We start from the raw sequence: 25,489 nt of genomic DNA, 5'->3' as shown, positions 1-25,489 counted from the left end.
AAAAAAATGGAAGCACAAAAAATAAAATCTATTTACTTGACAAACATACATCACCTCTGGCTTAAAAGCTACCGCCTGGCAAGGTCAAATTTCCAGAACACACTGTTAAAGTTAAGCTAATCACCAGGTTTAAATTAACCTTGGGTCAAAGTGCCATTCTAATGCTGTTGCTAAAGTCTTTTGCATTACATTAGTGGCATAAAACATGATGGGCAATGCATAATGGCTTGTTGAAAGTTACATAGTAGGAAGAAAGTAGACTTCAATTTAATCCAAAATAACTTTGGAGCCAAATGTTTGTAGAAGTTATCTGTATAAATAGTGGCATCAAATGTTCAAATTAAGATGAAAAGAACCATCTCTGTATATCTGTATCTCATCCTATTGATTTATTTGTTTAACAAATCTAAAAATAGAACATGCAGCAGTGTTTGCAGGCTTTGAGGTGTCAAATAATTGCTGTTGAATTGACAACGGTCAAGCAATACTTACTGACAGATATTGACAGCATTTTGTTTATTCTATTACGCAGGAGCCATTGGAAAGCAATGTGACACATAACCATTTTGCAATTGTGTTGGAATGTAGTTTATTAATCAAGTTTCTCATTAATTGAGAGTCAACCATAAAGTGTTAAACCCTTTCAGTGCCAAACATACTTCTCTTATATAACAGATTTCCTGTTTTCTACTTTGGCTGTAAAACTTGAGAACTGCACAGGAATATAATTATTTTGCCATTTTAAATTACATTTATGAAGTTATACTGAAGTTTTATAGAACTCTTGTATGGCGACAACTAGACTATTGCATCCAGTTCCAGTCACCACACTTCAGGAAGTATTTGAGGGTCCTGGAGAAGGTGCAAAGGAGGTTTACCAGCATGGTTCCACGGATGGGGGATATTAGATACAAGTGATAAGTTGAAGAACCTGGGGTTGATCTCCCTGGAGCAAAGGAGAGTGAGGGGAGATTTGATAGAGGTATAAACGATTATAAAAGATTTGGATAGGATAGTCAAGGTAAAACTGGTCCCATTCTCTGATGGTACAAATAGTAAGGGATGCAGATTTAAGATTTTGGCCAAGAGTTACAGTGGGCGGGGAGGGGGAGAATGTGAGGAAGAACTTTTTCCGCATGAAATGGAACACGAGCCGAGATCAGTGGAAGCAGAGACGACAACGATTTCAAAAGGAAATTGGATGGAAGGAAATTAATTTGCAGGACAGAGCAGAGGAATGAAACTGACTGGATTGCTCTACGGAGAGCCTGCATATACTTGTTGGTCTGAATGCACACCTTATGTGCCATAAATGACTCTTTATAAAATAGTGTAAGTGCAACTTTGGACAGCATGTAAACATGCCATTGGTCTTTAAAGGTTTAAGATTCATTTTTCTTAATTGAAAATTTGTGAAATGAAACAAACCTGAATACGTTTTTGTATACAAGCCTATCATACAATTTTGAAGAAGTGAGAGGATTGCAAACAAGATGAATAATAAATCCTAGTTAGTACAGGCAGGCGACAATACCAAAAGTGGAATTTGAGAATTTCTAGTTTTACAAAATCAGACAACAAAACAACAAAAGAAAACACAGCTTTATTTTAAAACAGTGTTTTGTATTTTATATCACCTTTGGTTTGAAAGGCCATGAAGTAGTGGCTACATGCAATAACTGAATTACAAATGAAATATAAAATGAAAAAAGATTGCGGAAGAAAATACAGATCCTTTGCCCTTCTCTTCTAAATATTGTGCTCTAAATCTAATTTCTAACACAGAGTACAATTAGGAAGACTAAAGTGATGCCACAATTAGAAAGGCTTAAGTAAAGCAAAGCTGTTTTTGTTTCCTGGAGGGAGCATTACTTTATAGTGGTAAGAGAAGTCAGCATGAAGGCAAGGGTGACAAGGAAGAAGTTAATAGGCTCAAATATGTCTTAGTTCACAACAAAGAGAGAGGAATATGAACTCAGTCATAATTTTGTCAAGTACTCTTCCTACAATTAATCAGGATGGCTTGGAAACTCAAAGCAGAAGCAAGTTAAGGGCATCATTATGATGCTTTTACATTTCTTTGGTTTTGACTTTCACAGATAAAATAATAAAGGAATAAAACAAAACAAATGAAATAATAATAGGAATGTCTTCCATTATTGCTAACTCAAGTACCATGACAGTGAATGATGTCTTTTTAATAGTAGGGCCTACAGTGCTTTTTAAATCTATATGTATGTACAAAGTTTATGGTATGTAATTATTTAAAATGCACAATAAATCCATGGGCTTTGTACCACTAAAAAATGGTGTATGATTTATTTTTCCAAGTACAGCTTTGTTTCTGCATTCGGTACCATCCTTTGAAAATTAAAATTAAAGGCCTGGGTTTTCACCCACGGGTCCGGGACATCGAGTTGGGCCATTACCCAGCTCCACAAATCTGACCCAGAAAAATGCACCCCAAAAGGTCAAGTTTTCATTCCAGGATGGTGGGGTTCTCTGGCCCCCCATCCTGGAATGAGTGCAGAGGCTGCTGGGGCAGAGATGGGCTGGGCGGTAGGCTAGCCTCTGAGCTCCGGCACTGCATGATTTATAAAAAAGCAATGAAACAAAAAACAGTCCTCCAGCCTTCACTCATCACGCACCCTCATCCAACCACACACTCCCCATGCCCCATCTATGCCTACCTCTGCCACCTCATGCTGTCCACCCATCCCATGGTCCTTCATACCCTCCATGCCAACCTCTGCCCCTCTACCTACCCCCATAACCCCTCATACCCTCCATGTCAATATATGCCTCACTACCCATCCCCATGACCCTTTATAGCCCCTATGCTAACTTAGTGCCAACTCATGCCAAAATATGTCACCCTTTGGCCTTACACCTACCATGCCATCTCACCCACTATCCACCATAGTTGGACCTCAGGACACATGCTGAGATTAAATAAAATAAAGTTCTAAGAGTATATTGCCAACTTTATTTTTTTAAAACACTCTCCTTCATATAAACCCATTTGCTACATCTACATTCCTTCAACTACATCCCTATAAAAAAGTCATTCAGGTGTTTAATTCTTTATAAAGGCAAATATTGGGATTCATAGCCCCACTTCAAAGAGTCTATAACTACTTGGAGCTGTCAATCAAACTGTCAAATGGAAGACACGCTAATATGAAAATGGAAGGTTGTGAAATCGGTCATGCTGTACTAATCCAGTGGTGGTAGCCCTCAGGCTTATGTCAACAGAGTAAAATAGCAAGCAATGACTTTTGTTTAAACACTAGAGGCATTTTTTTCAAGGATTTGAAGGGCAGCAGTTTTAAATTCCTTGACAACTTAACAGTTGCCTTTAACAGTTCATTTTGACATTTTTGATAGTTTCAATGAACTTGACAGCCAATGGGTTTATGCGCTTTTTACACACATTCATGCCTAATTTTAACAATCTCAAGGGATACCTTACTTCTTCCAAGAGGCACTTGATCTCCCCTAAAGGGTACCTGGCATCCCCAAAGAGTGTCCAGGGACCATGTCCAAAGGATTACCCCACCTCTCCAAAGGACTCCACAAAATTCAGGCCTGTTCCTACCAGGTCTAACCTGCTCTGTCCGCAAGCATGAATCAGACCTCCCTGTCGCTTGCCATTTCAACACACCACCCTGCTCTCATGCCCACATGTCAGTCCTTGGCCTGCTGCAATGTTCCAGTGAAGCTCAGCGCAAACTGGAGGAACAGCACCTCATCTTCCGACTAGGCACTTTACAGCCTTCTGGACTGAATATTGAGTTCAACAATTTTAGATCATGAACTCTCTCCTCCATCCCTACCCCTTTTCCGATTCCCCTTTTTTCCAATAATTTATATAGATTTTTCTTTTCCCATTTATTTCCATTATTTTTAAATGTATTTCCATCCATTGTTTTATCTCTACCTTATAGCCTATTTCGATCCCTTCCCCCCACCCCACCCCCACTAGGGCTATCTGCCCCTTGCTCGTCCTGCTTTCTACCCTTAATGTCACCTTTTAGCACATTCCTTAGATAATATCACCACCTTCAACACCACTTTGTCCTTTTGTCTATGACATCTTTTGGCTATCTCCACCTATCAATGGCCCTCTATCCAGCTCTACTTATCCACCTTAAACCAGCCTATATTTCACCTCTCTTCTAATTTTCTTTAGTTCTGTTGAAGAGTCATACGGACTCGAAACTTTAACTGTGTTCCTCTCCGCAGATGCTGTCAGACCTGCTGAGTTTTTCCAGGTATTTTTATTTTTGTTTTGGATTTCCAGCATCCGCAGTTTTTTGCTTTTATCTTTGCTTTAACCTGCACATGTTGTGTTTCACACACCTGGGTCACCAAAAATTAGACATCAGTGGGCAGCTGCCTCTGCAAAAAGTGCATGCGCAAAACCCAACCATTGCCGCTCCCACGAAAATGGTTGGTGCTATGTTCGGGGGTGGGGGGTGGTGGGACTTCGGCTTTTCGGCCTGCTTTTGCAATGACGAAAATCCAAGCCAAACTCTCAAAGGTATCAAATTTTGCCCATTTTCAGCAAGTTAAGCCAAACTATCAGGATACACCATACTGAGAATCCCAACTGCAAATTAAGCCAAATGACAATTGCATCACCACTAAAAATGCCTATATTCTAAGAGAACTGCAACAATCTACTTTGTTTGAGAAAATGTTCAGCTATTTAATACTCTGGACTCTAAGTGGTTTATGAGAACTATTTAGCTTTAATCTTTACTGGATTTCCAGATGCAATCTATAAGGTAGTCATTTCTAAAATTCAAACAATTTTACTACATACAGTTTGCATAACAAAACAGATAGTTACTTCCAAATGCTGTAAGCATTGATTATGATATAATTGTACAAGTAATCAAACAGATTATTAATACTGGGGAAAGGTCCTAATCTAACTCTTACTTGTAAGTATGAACAAAAATTGGCCCACTGTCTTCGAGCTGTACTCCTCCCTCTGATCTGTGAGCATGCAAACAAGTGAAAGAAACTGAAGATAGTGACATGATAACTAAACCTTCAACAAACCTGGATAATAATTGTACCTCAGCCATTCATATACATTTCACTCTAAACCATGTGTTAGCCAGTCAGAGAAAGAAAGTATCAATTTCTGCCACATGTTGAGATCCGTGTTTTTTTTAAAAGTACTACTGTAAAGGTAAATCAATCTAGTATATTTTGAATTTTACCCCTTTACCTCATCATTTAAAAAAAGGATAACTGACACTAAAACTGATAACACAAAAGATCCAATACGGAGTGAGTTCTTAATTTGGCACAAAAAGGAAAAAATGATCTTTGGCATATGTTAGTCACAGATTTAATGATCTAGTTCTTTGTTAATTATCCATCTCATACCAAGTGCTGCAGTTACCTGGCTGAGTCTTCACACTATAAACCTACGAAACCAACCATAACTGAATTACTTAACGCAGCACCATTGACATTGTTGTAAAATTTTAGACTTTAAAAGCCTAAAATTATGAAAAATATTCAAATTTGACACCAATTGGCAAGAAAAACAATTTGTTTCAAGTCTTTTTCATTTGATATATTTGAACGTTCCTTAAAGCAACAAACATTTTCATAATGATGGGTATATTCTGTTAAACGTAGCAGTGCAAGGTCAGTCATAAATTTACCATGCTTGACAATTGTGCATCCATTGTTCATTCAGTTGACAAATTGCCAGAGGTTGATGTGGCAGATGGGCTTCTTAGCCACAAGATATTAGTTTTTCCAGTCCAGAAAATAAGCACCGCTTCATTTCAGCCTCTTATAACAATACAATGCTTTGTCCTGAGGAAAAGCTGTTACACTACTCCAGAATATTGGAAAGTTATGCAGTAATTATGGATTTAATATTACTTACCCTCAGATGCTGCCTCGCAGAAAAACGCACCAAATATTTTCCTTTTTAAATGTGCGGAACACTAATACTCTAACCTTTTGAATCCATGAACAATTTTTGCCACCTGCTTACGCACTATAGGCGAAAACTTTGATCCATAGCACAGTTGGAGACGGCTCGACAGAAGCCAGAGACACTCTGAGTGTGATATGTTTCCCCTCTGGCCGCTTCCAGTGCAGCCCATGTGGCACCCTGTGCAGTGAAGGGTGTTCACATGGGTGTCTCCTGCATCCTACCATGACGTCAAACAGCTGTACAGCTTGTTTGATGAACTATTTAAAAACTTGGACCACTTAGATGCCTTCAATATATTCACTTGTCACTCACCAAAGAACATGCGTTCAGCTGCAAAAGGGACCCAGCATGAGCATTATTCAAAGGGCCAGGCAGGCAACTTGCAGGGTAGGTAATTCAGAATAAATTTTGCTATTACAAAATCTCTGGAAGTTATGGCACAGTGCTGCAATTACCTGGCTGAATCTTCACACTATAAACCTACGAAACCTTGGTCACCCTTATGAGGCCATTGAACTTCTTGTGTCACTTCTGCTAGGTCTTGGGGACCAGACTCCAAGCCACCTGCTCCCTTTCCCTTCAGCTTGTAGCTCTTGAGGGCTTCCTAGTCCCTCATGGAAATATGACCTCTCTCTTCCTGTCCAGATTCCATGACTAAGGCCTCCAGCACCACATCTATGGCCCTAGGAGCCCTCCCTCTTCCTTGGTGCTCTATGTGTGCAGCTCTTACATGTAGCCAGTTCAGTACAGGCAGCTAGTAGTATCTCCCTTGCACTGAGTACAGTGCTCCTTCAAGAGGGGTACACTGCACCATGTGATCTCTGCAAAAGCTGCTCGCTTCCCCGCTGAGCTCTCAGGCAGCCAGCAGCATGTGCCCCGCCTCAGACCAATGGTACTATCAGTAAACAAGGAGGCAACGCAAGTTTGCTGTCTACTTCCAAGGCAACAGATGTGGTCTGGTCAAGAACTGAACGCGCCCAAAAAAGAGAGTGGACCAATTTTTAGTCCTATGCCCCTAATAAAAATGTGGTGAATAGGAAGCTGTATCACGTTTCAGATCAAAACAAGTCTCCTTATTTTTATGGCTATCTGGAAACTGGCATGTTCCTTTATATTTTGCTTACTGAAAATGTCAGTCCAACTCAATTCACAACAGCACCAGGATGCCCAGGCAAACTAGTGCAGGAGTTTAGGAAAGCGTTAATAAGACACCAATGTCTTAATTATAACTTTGTCAATCTATTTGCTTTACTGCCTGGATATTCCAGTGACTCCTAAGGGGTTTCACAACTTGAGCATTTAATGGATATTTGTGCTGCTATTAGTTAGGCAGTGGCCAGTTTGGGGTGATCAAATTGGTGCTTTTGGAAACATTTTCTGTTAGTTAATAAATAGTTACTGGTATATTGAATTAGATAGGTCGGTCACCCTAGTTTCCAGGGAGTAGCAGCTGTTATAATTTGAAGGATACCTTGATGATCTTTGCATTCCATGTTTGAACTTCAAAGGATGCCAGCAATATACCTCAGGGAACATTGTTCCAATTCATCCTATACGCTGAGCCCGTTGAGATATCAGATTCCATAGGTTAGACAAGATTATAAATGAAGTCCTGCATCTGGCTGTATAGTCTATGCTACTTCTTATCCATTTTCCATAGAATCAAACTAACTCTGAAACTTCTGCTCAGACTGTAAGTGTAACTCTGAGCTTTCATTTTAATTCTCTATCCCACTCCAATTCTGAACCCCCTGACTTTGGCCTCCTACAGTGTTCCAATAAAGCTCAATGTAAGCTCGAGGAACAGCATCTCATCTTTTAATTAGGCAGTTTACAGCCTTCTAGACTCGACACTGAGTTCAACAATTTCAGATTATAACCTCTGCCATCATTTTTTCGGACAGAAGCTGTTGGTGATGATTCTATTTACACCTCCTCTTAACCCATCTTTAGTTTCTTTCCTTGTCCCTTTATCACCCATTTGGCCTTGCACCATTGTCTGTTTTGTCAATTAATCTCTCCTACCTTCCACCCTATCACAGACCTGTTCTTATGTTCTTTCCCCACCTCCCCCCTTTACCTGCCTCTATACTTGCTTGAGGGAGGGTTGTAACTGCTGGGGGAGGTTACAGAGAGATGGAGGGCTGTAGGAGGTTACAGAGAGAGAGAGAGAGGGTTCTAGGACTGGAGGAGATTATAGAGAGACGGAGGTTGTAGGGGCTGGAGGAGATTATCGAGAGAGGGAGGTTGTAGGGGCTGGAGGAGGTTACAGAGAGAGATGGGTTAAAACCTGTGACATCTCTAACTTTTTCCAGTTTTCATGAAAGACCAGGGATCTGAAATGTTAACTTGCTTTCTCTCCACAGATGCTGCCCACATGCTGAGTATTTCCAGCATTCTCTGTTATTATTTTTAATTCTGCAAGCCGCTATCTTTGAGAATGTTAATTCTATCGGTTTCCAAAGTATAGGAGGGAGTTTGGGAAAATCAAGCAAGCTGAGTACAGAAATGAAGCTTTCTGTTTAACCCCCAGGCTTGCTGTTATAATGTTGTGCATGCAAAGCCACATTCCCAATCCTGTGGCATGAAGTGCATGAAAAATTAGACCACAACCCATAAGGAGAACAAAAGGTAAGAATTGTTTAAACATGCAGTCAACAAGGTGAAAATCAGAACCTCTATTTTTAAGTGACTCATTTGAAAATAAATTTAAAAAATAATTTAGACATGCTCTAAACAATATAAAGCTTTTGACCAAATTAGTATACACATTAGTCAGTGCACTACAAACACAACACTCCAGGCAGTATGGGATACCTCATTATCTAAGGAGCTGGTGGGAGAGTTGGAAAGCTGTTTGGCTAGCTTCAGTGCTTCTATCCTCATGGCTGCATACACTAGCTCTTCCTGGCATTGGATTAGCAGGGGACAATCCATAGAAAAGCAGTATTGGAAAAAAATAAGTGTAAGACTTTGACTGCGATCAAATGTTGGCGAACAAGCAGAAATGAACATAAAAATGAATGCAAACACAAATAGTGGTAACGAAGCAGGAAATGATTTTCAGTACAAACCTGTAACTTGTACGCAAATGCCGAAGGGTTCTTTTCAGCTGTGTCAGGCTGCAGATAGTCAAGCTCATCATCTGACTGTCTTAAAATCCTACTTAACAAGGCATCTGCAGAGGCAACTGGTTCCTTAGGTGTTGCCTGCGCAGAAGGGTAGGGAAGGTGTAATGTTTCAGGATGAAGGCAGTTTGAAAATCTAATCTAGTAAATATATTTCAACATGGGTGAATTGTGATTAAGTTACTATATGATACTTTTTTTGTGATTAAGTTACTATATGATACTTTATTGAATCTCGTGACTAAATGAGTTTTTCTAAAAGTTACTGTACTTAACGGCACTGTTAACAATGCAGAGAAAACCAAGCCCAGTGAAACACAGAGAAAACTAAATTACAAAAACATGTGTCCATTCATGCACTATCTACACATTATTCAAAGTTATCTTTTCACTGGTTTGATTTAACTACTGGTAAAGTTTTAAGGCAACTTCGATAGAAATATTAATCTAATATTACCTTTCAAATTTACAACCCATTTATATTTCAGTTTTAAATGTAAATTTGTCTACCACAAGAAATAACAAATGTAACTGAGGCTTCCACTGTCAAGATTGATGGGCCAAAACATCTGGAAAAATAACGGCGCGAATGATGCATGCCATTATTAATGTGCAAATTGGCCAGCAAATTCAGGGGATTAAGTGATACAGTGTGAGTTGTGAATCTCCAGAAGTTGCTGGTTAATTTATGTCATTCCTCCATTTGCTTCACACAAATGTATTTCTCCTTCAGTCTAAGAACTTGATCGATTTGTACGTTAATCAGTCAGCCACTCATTAAACTCTCTACAGAAAGTTAAGTCTGGTATTAACAGTTCCAGAACCTTTTTAATGATGTGGTAATTATTCATGTAGTGCCAATCAACTTCTCTGGCCTGGACATTCAATAATTTAAACTCTCTTCCCTTCAGGTTTAGGTTTTTTAAAATGTTACATTTTAATATTTTTTTCTTACTTTTCCTTTGTCTCTTTTCTCTCTTTTTTTAATCCAGTCTTTCTTTCTTGTCTATCACTTCTTTCTGTACCTGATTTGACTCTCATTTATCCACTCTAACTTACCCTCCTTCTCACCGTTCCCACTGTTTCATTCTTAAATCTTGAGTCTCATTGGGTAAGGAGATACACTTAAGGTCCTACCATTCACTGAGATCACAGATCCCCCATTGCCTTAGCCACAAAGTTATCAGTTTGCACTTCCAGCAAGATGCCGTAAAATACTTTTGAGTTGAAAATGGCAGCAAGAAATCTGGCTAAGTGGGTATGCCATGAGATGCTCTGCTCCAGCAAGATCTAGCCCAATATGTTTAAAATTAGGTTAAGGCCAACTTTCAATGAACAATGAAGTACTTTTGCTCACAGTGGTGCAGCATAACTATTTTCCATATCACATTGGTTGGCATACCAAGGACCACACTGAACATCTGTAATGCACCCTTATGTACAGTCAGAAAATATCTTACTGGTGATTCTCAGAGGCAAGACTACTGCAAGGCACACAAGGCTTAAAGATACCAGATTTTCCAAAAGCTCATTGTCCAAACAACGTCTTATAGGTATTTATGATTTTACCTTTAGAGTGAAGCAAAATAGTCACAGTGCCAAAATCAGAATCATTTTCACTTGGGAAAAATAATTTGTTGCAATTGATAGGCCTGCTTAACAGAAAATTAAATTGAGACAAAATATATTTGCTTCCCCAAGATAATCTAATACTAAGTAAAATGCACATCTTAAAGCAAATCACAGATTAGGAACAGCACATTTAAAGAGCCAATGGCAGCAAAATATTTTGACATTTAATGAGAAAGTCACCGTCTGTTTTTGCAACAGTGAACAACAAACCCCACAGATTTGTCACTGCTACACTATGGGGGACAAGTGACTTGATTCAACAGAAATTGGTGCTAGCATAATTAAGTGTTAGTAGCAAGTTACAACCTAAGTGGCTTACTGTACCTATTTACACAAGTCACCCCTTAAATTTCTGTATAATTTATATCTAAGAAAAATATTATTTGAGCATTCTTGTGCCAGTACCATGTTTTTAATCTTAAATAAAACAGCATTTAATATTTTTAAGGCTGCTGTACATTAAGACTTTTTTGTATTGTATTGACAACTGTGACAAACAGTGTAGTGCATCTTCAAATGTTTTCCCCTGGAAAATAAATCATGTTCCTATTTTATATCTGCCATGAATTTACCCAGGGTCATGGAAAGTATTTTATTCATTTATTTGTATTGAAAAATGAGGAACGGATGCTCTGCAATTATTGGCATAATCCCGAACCATTCCTCCCTATTGTACAGTATAGCAGAAATGGTACTTTGGTCATTCTTGTCAGAATTCATGTCACAGTGCGGAATGGGCTAGATTTTGCAATCAGGTGCAAAGCAAGGGCACTCGACACTGATCTCAAAGATAGCTGCCCTCAGAAATCTAGAGAATTCTGGGGCATGGATTTCCCCTTTGGCGCCAAGTCACGGGGTTCTCCAATTGTGCAGCAGCAAGAATGCCAGCAAAAAGCGAATCACATTGAAGTACTCTCACAGGCAGCAAATCAGGAAGTTAAAAACACTTTACCCTTCACTTTTAATTTAAATTTTCATGTCGCAAAATACATGATTATGATTAGATTCAGATAGAAGCAAAAATATCAATGTAAGCAAATATTTTTTTAAAACACGTGTTTTTTTTTATCATAATGGAGAAATTTAGCATACCAAAAATATAAAATTAGCTTGCAGGGTTACTGATGGTGTTTACAGCAATTATGAAGTGCCATGATAATGAAGAAATAAACATTGGATTGCGTCCGGAAATATTGGACTTTAAAAAATAAGACCTGAGTTTTTTAAAATGCACACAAGCCTCTGGCTGGAATGCTACATGGTGACTCCCTAAGAGGTAGTGTCTGTTGCCAGACAAGGTACTTCTAAAGATATCCAGAAACGAATTGCTTCCTCCGGTAGAGACAATGGGACATAATGGGAGATAAGTATCACCTCATCAAGAAATCCCGTGGTCAATGACCAGACAGGTTTGTGAATTTGCTTCCCATTTGGAATATACAAAGAATAGGTTAAAAGTGAGCTGAAAAGCTGCCCTGGCATCTGTCTGTTGGTGAGTGTTCTGAGACAGAGCAAGTGCTGGAAGTTTGACTCAAAAGTAACAGCTATAAACAGTACCCCTGCAAATTGCCATTTTGTAGGTATCCTGATCTCTCTCCCTCTCTATTGAATTCAACAGTACTGGAACCTCAAATTCGACTATCCATCTCCTGAAGTCAACTCTACTGGAACCTTGAATCCAACTATTCATCTACTGGAGTCAATTCAACTGGAATCTTGAATCACAATGCTCAAATCACCTACTCCCCATGAGCCAAGAACTGTTCCGTATACTTTTTTTTATATATATCACTTACTTCAATGTAAATTCTTACTTTTAACCTGTATGACCGTATGTGTTTTATCCTTTCTTGCCTTTAGTAGTTAATAAACTTACTTTTACCTTTAACTCAAGAAAGTCTGATCAAATTGGCCCCTTCAAAACCAGAACGATTGGGTCTGGGAAAAAGGTAACCACAAAAGGGACCCTTTTTAGATTAAATCTTGTTGCGACCAACAGAAGGGGGTGGTGGTGGTGGTGGGTGCTGAATAGACAGGGAGCCAGTTCATCCCTCCTCACCTGGGGCATAAGAATTTTGGGGGTGTCCCAGCCAGACGGTGACAAATTGAGGGGTCTCACCTAGATCAACAATTCTGGGGAACCTCACCTGGGGGTGGATCATAATAGAAGTTACTATGCCTTAAAAACCCAGTTACACCTCAATGGATAAGGAGTAACTTTAAGGGCTTTTACAGTGAGATTAAGAGTATAGAAGCAGAAGTTTTCATGAACCACTGATCGCTTAGGGTTTGCAGTATGGGGGGACCTCAATGGAGAAGCATGGAATCACTAACTTGTGGACTTGCTCGTCATTCTGTGCATGTGCAAACTCCCAAAGTTGCTGCGGAGCAACGGCAGGAAATGCTGACAGTTCTGCCATTGTTACCACAAAAACCCAGGCCATTATATCTAGCATGCATATTGCTTTTTATGTCAGCAAGCATACTGAAATGAGATCTTTAAATATCAGCATTATAATATATTACATATGTAATAATTAATAATACAAATAAGTTGAGCAGCAATAAATCTTGGCACCTGTAATCAGTCTGCTCGTTGTTTTCCATCTGCTAAACCCTTAAATCTGAGTTTTGAAGGATATTATGACAAGTCAACCAGATTAAAGACTATTGTAAAGCAATTTACCAAGAACATGCCGTTATTTTGATGCCATCCTTAGGGCTCCAAATGATTTTAGTCTGTACTTCTGTTATTTGAAACAATTCAGTACACAATATTTCCAGGCAAGTAAGTAAACTATAAAGAAACTTATTATTTACGATACATAAATCTGTTTTAATTGTAGTAACTAGAATATGAAACTTGCTACCATATGATGTGATTGAGGCAAAGAGCATAGATGCATTTATTGTGATGAGTAGAGATGAAGTAGGGTGGGGGGGACTTGTAAAGAACATAAATATCAGCATAACAGTTGGATTGAATGGCACATTTCTCTGCTGCAAGTACTATGTCATTCGTTGATTCTTCAAATTAAATGTCTCTGGATCCAAATTGACATGAGTTCACAACTGTTCTACAGACTCCACTAAATCTCAAAGCAAAAATGTCAGTCACTGTCTCCTTTAAAGTCTAGTACTCTACATTGAACTAATATGTCAAATGCAGCCTCAGAGAAAGCACAGCCTCAATGGTCACAAAAACTCAACAAGGATGAAGATGAGAAGGTGAGGGACAATAAAAGAAGATTTGGATCAAAATCTTTATCCCTCAACATTGAGATGTACTCTCAAAGTCAAACTCAATAATAAGATACATTAATGACTTGCTTATTAACCCAAAAAATCACTTGTGAAATACAGATTTATGCCCTGCCTGTCAGTACCAGTGCACTGGCACACAGATGTCAACTCATCATTCATTTAGCAACCAAATGTTGACCTTTATTTAATGGTCACGTTGAATTTGAGTGTTTCATCAGGGATACCAAGACATGTCTCAATTCAGAAACAGGAACAAGATCAAGTCATTGATGACTTGGAGTATTGAGAGAATTACTCACCAGGTCTGATTTTGCTGGAGATGAGTTCAGGGAATCTGTGTCTTTCAATTTGTCGGGTGACTGTAAAAGCACTTCCTGGCTAGAAGCCAAAGGTCGGGTGACAGAAAGTTTATTTGCAGTAGAAGGCACACCATCATCTGCATCATCTAAACTTGATCTGAAAAATAATTTGTATCCACTCATAGAAGCATCATTAATTATACAATAGCATATATTTTAAACCAGATTTTAATGAGGTTAGTATCTGCACTGGACAATCAATATGCATGACAGTAATTTTATGAGGTGTTAGCCTGGGGAGATTGCAACACCGGACTAAATGCATGCGAAACAGCAGAAGCAGCATGCTATAGTTAGGGCTAAGCGATTCCACAGCCAAAAGATCAAAGCGCTGCAGTCCTGCAACATCAGGTCTGAACAGTGATGGGTTATTGAACAATCAACAGGAGGCAGCATCTCTGGGGACATCCCCATCCTCAATGAGGGGGGAGCCCAGCACAAGAGTGCAAAAGACAAGGCTGAAGCACTTGTGACCCATCTTCAGCCCAAATTGTTCAGTGGATGATCCATCTCAATCTCCTCCTGATATCCTCAGTATCACAAAAGTCAGTCTTCAGTCAATTCAGTGTACTCCATGTGCTAGCAAGAAATGGTTGAGTGTTCTGCATATAGCAAACACTATTGACCCCAGCAATATCGGGTGCAGTGCTGAAGACTTGTGCTTCAGAACTAGCCACACATCTAGTCAAGCTGTTCCAGAACAGCCATAACACTGCCATCTACCAAACAAGGTGGAAAGCTGCCCAGCTGTGCTCTATATACAAAAAGCAGGACAAATCCAATTAATACCACATCAATCTACTCTCAATCATTAGCAAAATGATGGAAGGTGTTGCTGACAGTGCTATTAAGCAGCACGTAATTATCAATAACCTGCTCAACAGTGTTCAGTTTGGCTTCGATCAGGATTTCTTGGCACCAGAAGTCAATCCATCCTTGGTCCAAACATGCATGGACAAAAGAGTTGAATTCCAGAAGTGAGGTTAGAGTCATTGTACTTGACATCAAGGAACATTTGACCGAGTGTGACATCAAGGAGCCATAGTAAAGTTGAAGTCAGTGGGATCGAATAGGGCCAGGGTGGGAAAGCTCTCCATTGGTTGCAGTTATACCTAACACAAAGAAAGATGGTTGTGGTTGTTGGAGGCCTATTATCTCAGCACCAGGACACCACTGCAGGAGTTCCTCAGGGGAGCGTCCTTGACCCAAACATCTTCAGCTGCTTCACCTTCCCTCCATCATAAGGTCAGAAGTGGGATGTTCACTGATGATTACACTGTTCAGTTTAATTTGTAACTCCTCAGCTAATGAAGCAGGCCATGCCCACATGCCAGCTGAACTGGACAACATCTGAGCTTGGGCTGATAAATGGCAAGTAACATCCACATCATACAAGTGCCAGGCAATGACCATCTCCAACAAGAATCTAACCATCTCCCCTTGTTATTCAACGATATTACAGTCACTGAATTCCCCACCATCAACATCCAGGGGATTATAATTAACCAGAAACTGAACTGGACTAGCCACATAAGTAGTGTCTACAAGAGCAGGTCAGAGGCTGGGTGTTCTGTGGAAAATGACTCACCTCCTGGCTCATCCACAAGTCACAAGTCAGGAGTGTGATGAAATACTACGTATTTATCTGAATGAGTGCAGCTCCAGCAACACTCAAGAAGCTCGGCACCATCCAGGACAATGCAGTCTGCTTGATTGGCAGCCCATCCACCACCTTAAACATTCACTCCCTCCATCACTGGAGCACAATGGCAGCACAGTGTACCATCAACAAGATGCAATGTAGCAATTTACCAAGACTTCTTTGACACCAACTCACAAACCCACAACCTCTGCTACCTAGAAGGACAATAGCATCATGGGAACACCGCCAGCTGCAAGTTCCCCTTCAAGCCATGCACCATCCTGACTTGAAACTATATCATTGGTCCTTCATTGTCTAAGGGACAAAATTCTGGAACTTCCTTCCAAACAGCACTGTGGGTGTACCTACACCACGCAGACTGTAATGGGTCAAGAAGGTGGCTCACCACCACCTTCTGAAGGGCAATTAGGGATGGACAATAAATGCTGGCTTTGCCAGCAATGTTGACATCCAATGAATGAACAAATAAGACAAAACGGTATGGGCTTTATTTTATGAGATGCTGTGGTCCCTACACCCTCAATCTCTGGCTGAAAAGTTGGGGGGTGGGGCCCGTTCACGATCCTGACAGCTGCCCCGCAGCAATTTAATGCTGGGAGCAGTGCTAATTGCTTTGAGGTGAGACTTCCACCCCCATCTCGAGAGGATGTCCCACCTAAGAGAGCTGGTGGCCAACCGGATAGCCAGCAGCTCTGTAGTCCCAGCGGCAGCACTGGCAACTGCTGGGACTAGAAGCAGGCCCACCATGCTGAGGAGCCCAGGTAAGTCTGGGGTTGGGGGTCTCAGGGGGTTGAGGGAGGTGGGAAGCGGGTTCAAGTGGCAGGGGGCTCCTCTGATGGGCCCAGGGCACCTACAAAGTAGGTGCAGCGCCCCTCCCCCGTAAAATTTCAGTAAGGACAGGGGTGGGTGAGTAGCCAGCGAAGGCCACCCACTTGATCTTATGTGCCTCCCACCAATCTTAAAGCCCACCAGCAAGGAAGCATAAAATACAGTCCTATTTCAAAAGCATCACGAATATCCAATATGGACAAACACAGGAAATTAGATATTGTAGATAGAAAAACATGAATAGTAGAACAGTAGCACCACAGAGGCATAAATCTTGGTCTTTCTCAGGAGCGAGTTAAATTCCAAGTCACTCAGCAAATAATAACATGGAGGACATGCACGAATTAAAGAAAATAGAGCTAATTTCTGTAATCACCACATGAACTAGCAGCTGTCCTGTGGCACAACATTAGGCTCCACACGTAAGCTGATGGCACCCAGCTCCACTGAAGCACCATCCCTCTCAACCTCTTCCCTGCCTCAGTCCTGGGTGAGCCATAACTTCCTTCAATTAAATACTGGGCTGACCAAAGTCATTGTCTTGGATCCCTACTACAAGCTCTGTCCCCTCTCCACTTATTCCATCCACGTCTCTGGTCACTGTTTCAGGTTGAACCAGATTGTGTGCGACCTATTTGACCTCAAGATGAGTTTCCTACCCTATGGCCTGAATTTTTCAGATGGCAGGGTCTCACTTCCCGCTATCCGAAGAGTCCCTGCTGACTCAGACTACCCCGCAGCCATTTCATGCTTGAATATTAAGTGGCTGCAGGCAGGACTTTCGTCCCTCACTCGAGAGGAAGCCCTGCCTTAGAGAGCTGTCGGCCAATCTGTTTGGCTGGCAGCTCTCCAGTCCATGCAAGGGCAGCGCTGCAGTGAACAGAGGAAGAATGCAGGAGGTCTCCTGAGACTAAGTCCAGACACCAGAGGCCCAGCTAAGTTCAAGGGGTCCCAGGGCGGAGAGGGGAGGGAAAAACTGAGGGGGAGGGACGTCACCAGGGTCTTGGAGAAGAGGCCAGGGAGTATAGAGGGAGGTCCAGAGGCCACTGGACCTTAAGGTGGGTGGGGGGTGGTGAGGGCACCCCAGTCAAAAGCGGGCTTCTGATGGAGTTGCCTCATTCCCACTTACCACCCGGAATTAAACTCTTGGGTCTGAATTTTACCTTTAGCGTGCAGGCGCGCACTTGACACGTTGGAACATAATATGACGCATGATGACGTCGGGCGTGCGTCCTGACATCATTGCGCACTCGGGCGATATTTCGTTCGGTGGGCACACGCCGGAGTCAGCTGCGCTTCCGCCGATAATTGAAAGGCCTATTAAGGCCATTAAGGACCTAATTAACCTGAAATTTAAGCTGCCCGTCCAACCTTATGGTTGGCGAGCAGGCAAAAAAGCCAAACAGCCTTTACGTTTTTTAGCAAACCTCATCCACGAGCGGGATGAGGATTCCTAAAGCTAATACTAATTAAATAAAACCTTTATTTTGAAAATAGTCATGACACAGTCACATGAGGGGACATGTTTCATTAAATTTTTGCAGTCTTTATTTATTTTTTTTAAAAAGCGCTTCAGGCTCCCTGAGGCACGGAGCTGCCTCAGGGAGGTTGAAACGCTCTTTCACGCGCATGCGTGAACTGCGCGCTAGGCCTGGCTCGCCCTCCCCCTCCCGCCCGCACAGATAGCGCTCATGTTACCGCTTGCGATCCACGCAGGGTGAGCCTTAATTCGCCTGCCCGCGTGAAATCGCAGTGCGGAGCCAATCGTGGGCAGCGGTCGGCTCCCTAACCTGCTCCTGCCGAGCCTGCCCGACGCTGGGAAAATTCAGGCTTTGCTTTTCGGGCTTCCCCCATGGACTTTCAATCCTCTCGGCATCCTAAAAATTGAGACTGGGCAGGAAATGGCCCTTAAGTGGCCAATAGTTGGCCACTTTATGGCCTCAAATGGGGCCAGGGCAGGCTTCCCGTCTGATGCCATGCCCGCCCCAGCATCAAATCGCTCTGTAGCCTGGACAGATGGGAACCCGGAGGGAATCCTGCCCCTTGAATTTCACACTACCCCACCACCACCCCCTGCCTAAACACCCACCTGCGTGGAAGCGGAAAATTTTGGCCTATATCTTTTCTATCAGAAACACTGCCTTTTTCCAGGTTTATTTTGTCCTCTTGCCCCCTGCTTTAATCTATCAGTCACTGAAACCCTCATTCATGCTTTTGTTACTCCAGATTTGACTATTCCAATGGTCTCCTGGCCAGATTCCCACCTTTCATTCACCATAAACCTGAGCTTTTCCATAGCTCTGCTGACCCGCATCAAGGTGACTCAGATTGAAAGCAGTACAGAGCTTCTCACTAATTTAACAGATAAATTAATGGAGGGATGGACCTTTCAATTAAGATTTTTCTTAAAAAAAATAATAATTTGCAATAAAATTTAATAAAAAAATAAGCTGCACTGTCCAACTTGACTTAAAAAGCATCAACAAAGAATTAATATTAATTTCTGATGCCTTTAATCTTTACTGATTTAAAAAGTAGGATCGCAACAAAAGAGAAAATTTAACTTACTCCTGAGAAAGATCAGTAAGCGTCACTTTGTCAGTTGGAGCATGTGGGAAATCACAGCCAGAAGTCAGAACGCCTGGGTGAGGCAATCTGAGCAACAATCAAGGAAGGTTTTCATGGGGCCAGAAGGAGCATTTAAATCAGTGCCACAGGGTTTCTTTTGAAGAGATTTTGGAGTGGCTTGCAGCAGTCCCTTTAAGGGACCAGTGGTTCAACTATTCGATCAACAACGGGCAGAGTAAACATGAGCATACTCTGCCCATCAATCGCTTACAATCGCACCAGGGGTCTACAACCAGTGTTAGGGTCCAACTGGCATTATTTCAATCAACGTTTCGGGTGGGAACGATGGTGTCTCATTTCAAACCTCGCTCAAAAAGCCAGTTGGGAGGTCAGTGAGTAGCAGTTCTTCAAAACAAAAAGAGGGGAGATGGTGGCGTAGTGTTAATGTTGCTGGACTATTAATCCAGAGGCCGAGCCTAATGCTCCGGGCACATGGGTCCAAATTCCGCCGTGGCAACGGGTGGAATTTGAATTCAGTAAATAAATCTGGAATATAAAGCTAATCTCAGTGATGGTGACTATGAAACTGTTGTCGATTGTCATAAAAACCCATCTGCTGCACTAACGCCTTTTAGGGAAGGAAATCTGCCATCCTTACCTGGTCTGGCCTACATGTGACTCCAAACTCACAGCAATGTTGTCGACCATTAACTGCCCTCTGAAATGGCCTAGCAAGCCATTCAGTTCATGGGGGAAATTAGGGATGGCCAACAAATGTTGGCCTTGCCAGCGATGCCCACATCCCATGAAAGAATAACAAAAAAATCATCTGACTACCACAGAATTTTTGAGTGTTAATTGGGCAATAGGTAGATGAAGATCATACCAAGTATTCACATTCTTGGACTTTAGGCCCAGAATTTTCAGTTCGGCGAGCGGGGGTGGGGCACGCTTGCCAAGGCGTAAAATGATACGCGGTGACGTCGGGCGGGCGTCCCGACGTCACCGCACGTCATTTAGATTTTCAGTTCGGCGGGTGCACAGCCAAGTCGGCTGCACACCCGCCAAACTGTCAAAGGCCTATTAAGGCCTGTTAAATATTAATTAAAGTAATAACCTTAAGGCTGGGGGGGCAGGCGAAGAGCCCAGGCGGCCTTTGCATTTTTCATGGAACCTCATCCACGGGTGGAATGAGGTTTCATGAAGGGTTTATAAATTAAGTACATTTTTTCATCAATGTTCCTTGACATATCCCAGCTCATGTGACACTGTCACATGAGGGGACATGTCTCAAAACGTTTTCTTTTCTTTATTAAAATTTTTCAACCTTAAACTAATCTCCCTGAGGCACAGATTTCTGCGCTCTTCCGCGCACATGCGGCCCCGACTCAGGGAATCCGCCCCCCCCCGCCTGCACAGGGAGCGCACAGCACTTCCGGGCGCACATCACGCTGGGTGGGCCTTAATTGGCCCGCCCACGTAAAATGGCAGCGCGGACCCGATCAGGGGCGCCAATCATATTCGCGCCCGCTCCTGCCCGCCCCCACACAACCCCCACCGATGGAGGGAAAATTCTCCCCCTAGAATTTCTTAAACCATTTTGCTTGAATGATGCTTTCAGCTAAAAACGTTTTAAGAAAAAAATGGTCACCAGGATTTTTAAAATCTATTCATTTAAACAAAGACTCACTTAGGACTTTAGTGGTCAAAAAAAAAACTGCAGGAAATGAGGAAGCAATTGTAAAGATCCTTGTATTTAGAAAATGAATCAATCTCTGTCCTCTCAAAGCACACCAGATTATTCAAAGGAAGACTTTGAATACATACCCTGAACAAGGAGTGGTTGAGTCAGATAGTCTGATGGGAGGACATTTTATTGGACTGTCTTTCAGAGAATCAATCTTTAAGTACATGGACTGTTTTTTTGCATTTGTATCATGGTGCTAAAAGAAAAGAAAAGCAGAATAGCATTACTTTCAGAATTGGGTATAATAATTTACTCGGTAGTGATAATGCCAAAGTTACAGCAGAAAAGGGGAAGAATGCCCCAAGGACATTCAGCGCCCTAAACCTTTTTAAAAAATTAGCGTAGGTAGAAAGTATCTCAAGCACAATTTGACCTTAGTATGCATCGTATAAATAGCTTCATCAGTTAAGTGGCTAAGTTTGGCATTTTCCCTAAAACAAGCTCAATGAGATTTAAGTTACTTCAACTATTCAACAACTTTTTGTCATCAGGGTTTAACATGAAATTGATACTTACAGGTGATGATGAACCAATTTTTTCCATGTACTCTATTTCTAAAGAATGTTCATATCCCAAAACTGTAAAATAAAGCATTGAGAAAGCAAATTTAGACAACAGAATAGAGCGGGCTTCACAAGTAGATTCTGAATAATGGACTCTGTGCGAGATCTACATATTGCATAGTGTCAATGGAAAGGACTATATTCTAAATCATTTTGGCTACAGCACATTTTTATTTTTCTGTAAGCACCCACATAGTCACGGTGGTATTTTGGCAGATCGTGCAAACCACAAGAATGCCCAGTGTGTCTATTTGACATATTGCCCAAGATCACCTTGAAAGCTATCATATCACAGCAAGCTGAATAAGGGAAGTAAAACATGGCCATGAAAAGCAAAGAGAGAAATAATGCATAGGGGAACATTTGACTTGATAGTTTATTGCAGTTATAAGAAATATTAAAAATTGGGTTCTTTGAGTAGTGTGCATGCCTAAGTATAGGCATGGGTTCAATACAAAAGGGCAAAAAAAGTTTTGCATTTATGTAGCACTTTTCACAAAAGCTTGGGGGAAGAATTTTCTGAATGTCGGGCGGGCCGGTCGGGAGCGGGTGCGGAGCCGATGTTGCCAGCCCGTGATCGGCTGCGCGCCACCATTTTACGTGGGCGGGCCAATTAAGGCCTACCCAGCATGACGCAAGGCCGGTCAGTGCTACTCGTGTGGGCGGGCGAGGAAGGAGAGTTGGGGCCTGCGCTCTTTCGCACACAGAAATCTCCCTGAGGCACGGAGCTGCCTCAGGGAGATTAAGTTCATATTGAAATTTTTAAATAAAGAAAGGTAAAAATTATTTACACGTCTCCTCATGTGACAGTGTCACATGAGCTGGGACATGTTTGTCAATTTATCAGAATTTATTTATTTATTTTATTAAACCTTCAGGAAACCTCATCCCACCCGTGGATGAGCCTTCCTGAAAAACGCAAAGGCCACTTGGGCTCTTCGCCTGCCCGCGAACCTTAAGGTTGGATGGGCAGCGCTGTTAATTATCTAAACTAGTTCCCTAATGGCTTTAACAGGCCTTTGACAGTTTGGCAGCTGCACGCCCGCCGAACGACAGATCTAAATGAAGCGCGGTGATGTATGCCCGATGTCACCAGGCATCATTTTACACGTCAGCGTGTCGGGCCCGCCCCCACACACTGAATTCAAAATTCTGGCCTTGATGTTTCAAAGTGCCTCACTGGAAGTAAAGTACATTTTAAAGTATGGATACTGTTGTAATGTAGGACACACGGCAGCCAATATGCACAGAGCAAACTTCCACAAACAATATGTGATAATGACCAGATAATCTATTTTTCTGATGTTGGTCGAGGGATAAATATGTCAGGTCACTGGGGATAACTCCCCTGCTCTTCTTTGAAATAGCGTCATGGGATCTTTTCCAAGTACCTGGGGAGGTAGATGAGGCCTTGGTTTAGTGAAAGGTTGCATCTCCAATAATGTTGCCAGTGTTCACGCAGTACTGCACAGGAATGTCAACTTTGATTTTTGTACTCAATTGGGATTTGAACCTGGAACCTTGTGACCCAGATGCAAGAGTGCCATTGACTGAGCCATGGCTGACACCATATATGACTGAAAGTTTTGTGTTGTAAAAAGCTTTTACATAATCAATTCAAATATACTACAATTAATAAGCAGGGATTGTTGAAATAGTATTTATAAGATTTCCAATGTAAATTCTCAGATTCTTTTCAGATGATCAATGGCTATGGACTGATTTCCTTCCTAATTTGAGACCCTGCAGTATTAACTATTAAATCTTTTGGCCATTCAGATCTGGTCCAACTTGTAGACCTTCGTGATCTTTTCCATTATTTCATTATTTAAATTCAGATAACTATTTTATTTTTGACTCCAAACAAATTTTTCTACTAAGCGAATAACCTAGAAATCATACTGGCACTGGATCAAGTTGAACTACAAAGCTATGTTACAGTAAAGTCGTAATGTTCTGATGTTAAATGGATTATTACAAAAACATCTTAACTGAAACACTTGATCATATTCTGAACTGTTAAATCTTTTACGTTTATGATTTGTTTGCACTTACCAGGTTTTATTGCCCTCAATTTCAAGCTTGTTAAAATCTGTCTCCTGCTTATTTCAATTACCCAATAAAGTGTCAAGATTGCACTTACCTTCCTCCCCACATAGCCAGACCATTATTTTATTCTGCTTTACACTCCTAACACTGCATACAACGCTCCATTGGCCATTCACTATTAAAATCTTGTTTTCTGTCTTATGTCCAGAGTGTTTCAACTGCTTTAAAAATCACTGTGTATTTTCAAAATTTAAAATAAACCAATCTCTCTCTTCGGGTTAACAGAACTACCTGCTAAGATTTGATGTATGAACATAGAAATTTATAATACGAATGCACGCCATTCAGCCCATCATGCCCATGCCGGCCAGCAAATTGCTATCCAGCCTTGGTTCATAGCTTTGCAGGTTACAAGGCTTCAAGTGCACATCCAAGTAATTTTTAAATTTTATGAATGTTTCTGCCTCTACTACCCTTTCAGGCAGTGAGTATCAACTTCCCCCTACCCTCTGGGAGAAAGAAAATTCCTCTCGAATCCCCTTCTAAATCTCCTACCTCTTGCCTTAAATCTATGCCCATTGGTTATGGAGTCATCAACCAAGGGGAATAAGGTCTTCCTATCCACTCTATCCAGACCCCTCATAATTTTATATGCTTCAGTTAGGTCTCTCCTTAGCCTCATTTATTCCAAAGAAAACAACCCTAGCCTATCTAATCTTTCCTCATAACTAAAATTCTCCGACCCAGGCAGCATCCTCATCAATCTTCTCTGTACCCTCTCCATTGTAATCATATCTTTCCTATAGTGCTGTGTCCATAACTGCAGGCAGTATTCCAGCTGTGGCCTAACTAACATTTTATACAGTTCCAGTATAACCTCTCTGCTTTTATATTGTATGTTCCTGCTAATAAAGGCAAGTAACCCATATGCCTTCTTGACCACCTTAACTATCTGTTTAGCCACATTCATGGACATGTAGACATGCACCCCAAGGTCCCTCTGTTCCACACTTCTCAGTATCCTACCATTTATTGTGTATTCCCTTGCCTTGTTAGCTATCTCTAAACCTCACACTCCCCCGGACTGAACTCCATTTACCACTGTCTGGTCCACCGCACTTGTCCATTGATATCTTCCTGCAGTCTACAGCTTTCTTCAAGTTTTTTCATCATTCCCCCAACATTCAAGTCCAAATTATAGATATATACCACAAAAAAGCAAGGGACCTAGCACTAAGCCCTGCAGAACATCACAGCCTTCCAGTCACAAAAACATCCATTGTCTATTACTCTTTGTTCCCTGAGCCAATTTTGGATCTAACTTGCCATTTACCTTGGATCCCATGGTATTTTATCTTTGTGACCAATTTGCCGTGTGGAACCTTATTAAAAAGCTTGCTAAAATCCATATAGACTGCATAAAATGTCCTATCCTCCTGGTTACTGCCTCAAGAAATCTGATCATGTTAGTCAGACATGACCTTCCCTTAATAAATTCATGCTGACTGTCTTTAATTAATCCTTGTCTTTCTAGGTGAAGATTTATTCCATCTCTCAGAACATTTTCCCATAATTTTTCCACCTATGAAATTAGGCTGATTGTCCTATAATAACTCAGCCTATTCCTTTCTCCCTTATTAAAACAATGGTACATCATTAGCTGTCCTCCAGCCCTCTAGCACCACATCTGTAGCTAAGGAGAATTGGAAAATGATGG

At 41.4% G+C, this 25,489-nt stretch overlaps 1 protein-coding gene across 1 annotated transcript in view; it reads right to left on the bottom strand.

The window, feature by feature from the left end:
* Positions 1 to 25,489, bottom strand: part of LOC144694412 (uncharacterized) — a 296,780-nt gene that overhangs the window by 28,765 nt on the left and 242,526 nt on the right. Inside the window, exons 21-26 of the mRNA XM_078564775.1 lie at positions 21,677 to 21,738; positions 21,241 to 21,356; positions 14,295 to 14,451; positions 9,046 to 9,180; positions 8,789 to 8,878; positions 4,948 to 5,004 (exon numbers count right to left, since the gene is read on the bottom strand). Coding sequence (XP_078420901.1) covers positions 4,948 to 5,004; positions 8,789 to 8,878; positions 9,046 to 9,180; positions 14,295 to 14,451; positions 21,241 to 21,356; positions 21,677 to 21,738 — 617 coding nt within the window. The remainder of the gene's footprint in view (positions 1 to 4,947; positions 5,005 to 8,788; positions 8,879 to 9,045; positions 9,181 to 14,294; positions 14,452 to 21,240; positions 21,357 to 21,676; positions 21,739 to 25,489) is intronic.

Source organism: Cetorhinus maximus, chromosome 20 (assembly GCF_964194155.1).
Source record: "Cetorhinus maximus chromosome 20, sCetMax3.hap1.1, whole genome shotgun sequence".
NCBI classification, from domain to species: Eukaryota; Metazoa; Chordata; class Chondrichthyes; order Lamniformes; family Cetorhinidae; genus Cetorhinus; species Cetorhinus maximus.
This window is presented reverse-complemented; position numbering and strand designations above follow the sequence as displayed.